The sequence below is a fragment of the Monoraphidium neglectum genome (assembly GCF_000611645.1).
Source record: "Monoraphidium neglectum strain SAG 48.87 unplaced genomic scaffold scaffold03695, whole genome shotgun sequence".
Lineage (NCBI taxonomy): Eukaryota > Viridiplantae > Chlorophyta > Chlorophyceae > Sphaeropleales > Selenastraceae > Monoraphidium > Monoraphidium neglectum.
Window position 1 is genome coordinate 1,748 of NW_014009934.1, and position 2,021 is coordinate 3,768.

The 2,021-nt window shown below is 65.2% G+C and overlaps 1 protein-coding gene across 1 annotated transcript; it reads right to left on the minus strand.

Annotated features, from left to right (window-relative positions):
• Positions 1-351: 351 nt before the first annotated feature.
• MNEG_13216 (nuclear transcription factor, X-box binding-like 1) lies at positions 352-1,786 on the minus strand (the record flags this gene model as incomplete). The annotated part of the gene is made up of 4 exons (XM_014038312.1): positions 352-537; positions 971-1,133; positions 1,358-1,446; positions 1,679-1,786. The coding sequence occupies 4 exons, from the start codon at positions 1,784-1,786 to the stop codon at positions 352-354; spliced, it is 546 nt and encodes a 181-aa protein (XP_013893766.1).
• Between the last annotated feature and the right edge of the window lie 235 nt (positions 1,787-2,021).

Genomic DNA, 2,021 nt, shown 5'->3' on the forward strand with positions numbered 1-2,021 from the left:
GGGCAGGGCGCGCAGGGACCGGGGTGGCAGAGCAGGCGGCAGGTGTGGGAGCAGCTGCCGGGCAGCTGCCGGCCGCAGAGCTCGCCGCAGGTGTGGGGGGCGAGCCACCTGGGCGGGGGGTCGACCCAGCACAGGGGCCCACGCGGGGCGGGTTGGGCGCGAGGGTCACCGCACGAGAGTCCGACAGGACCGAGAATATTCCCGCGGATAGCTGGGCGCATCCGGCTGCACAGCCTCTTGCTGCAGCTAGCACGCCTCCCCTATGAAATGCTCCACTAAAATCAGCAGACCGTCACAATCCTAAAACATGTGCCACATTGGCGCACGAGCGTGGCAGGCAGCCTCAATGGCTCACGGGTCAAAATCTGGGTCCTGCTGCTTGCCGCAGAAGCAGGTGTAGCTGCGTGGCGCCTGCGCAGCGGGGTAGCTGAAGCGGCACTTTGGGCAGCCAAATTCGAGCTCGTCCCGCGCGGGCGCGCTGCCGTTGGCGTTGTGGGCGCGGAGGGACGCCGAGTCGATCTGGTTGCGGGCCCAGTCCTGGGGTGTTCCAAGCCAAATTGGAGAGGAGGGAGGGCGCATGGGCGTGGACGTTGGTGCGGCGTTTGTGCCGGCGGCGAGGTGCGCCAAATGCAGCAAGTGCGCGCTGTGCCACTGCGTGTCGGCGTTGTGGCTGACCGACAGGATGTGCAATGCGACGCAAGCCCACCCTGTTTGGCCCAGGGCTGGTCTTGTGTGTTTGCTCTACCCAGCCCGGCTTGAGCCCGCACGCCTTGACCCAGCGTGCCTTGGCCCCTCCTGCCGTGGCCCCTACTGCCCTGGCTGCTTTGCTTTGCGATCCTTCAGTCCGGCTGTCCTCGGGCCCGGTTTCCTGGGCCCCGCTTTACATTGCATTTGAGCTCAGGCAAGGCCTCCTACTCCTCAGCCCCACTCTCCTGCCACCCGCTTTCCTTGGAGCCTGGCAATGCCTCACCTGCATGCATGGCAGGTGAAACACGGCGAAGCAGGAGCCGCCGCAGTGCCAGATCGCCTCGGACGGCTTAATAGATCCGAGGCAGATCAGGCACATGCTGTTGGACGCGCCGGCAGACACCCACTCAGCCACGCGCGCCAGGCCCTGCGCAAAGATGGCGTCCCTGCGGAAAGGATGGGCATGCACACACAGCATAGACCCAAGCAAAGGGGGATGAATGGTGTGGTGGATGTGCCAGGCGCTACCCTTAATAACTACCTCGGACCTTCAAGGTGGTGATGCAGCTGCCTGCGTCACAGCGCCCACGCTTCGGGGCGCGTCCCCGGCGAGGCCTGCGGCCGTCCGCCAGCGCGAGCGCCCCGTTTTGGGAGGGAGGCGGAGGCGCACCTGTCCTCGTCCTCGCTGCCTGACAGCTCGTCGCAGGCCTCCATGTACTTTTCAAACAGCCGCCCCTGGACGTCGCCAAGGGGCCCCTCCTGCACAGGTGACGTGTTTGCGCGCACGAGCTCATGAATTTTGCGCTAAGATGCGAGCAGCATCGCTGCGCGCACAGCATGGAGGTCATGGGGCAAGCGGCTGGGTCCGGGGCGAGGCGACTCATGCTGGGCTGCCGCGTTGCACCAGCCAAAACTGAGCGTGCTTCATGTAAGCTAGGTGCAGCCGACCCCGCAAAGTTTGGAGCCTGCCCTTGTAAGTTATTGCCCTCACCTGCTGCTCATCACCGCTGTCATCCAAAGCCTCTGCGGCCCACTTGCTGGGCATGACCGCCGCTGCGACGACACCACGGCCGCGCCCGCCGCTCGCCACCTGCGGCATCTTGAGCGCTTTACTGCAGCGCGGCTGCTGCTGCCGCAATGCAAGAGAGGTTGAGTCGCCCGCTGGTGTCGCTAATGACGCGGCTTCCCAGGCCGAAGTGCAACAATCGCGGCTGTCGCAGCAGCGTCGCCTACTGCTGCGTTTCAGGCTTGGCGGGAGTATCGCCGCCACTGGGCTCCACGGGCAGCGTTAGATCAGGCTTCATAATGGTATGCACGACCGCTGCACCTGCCAT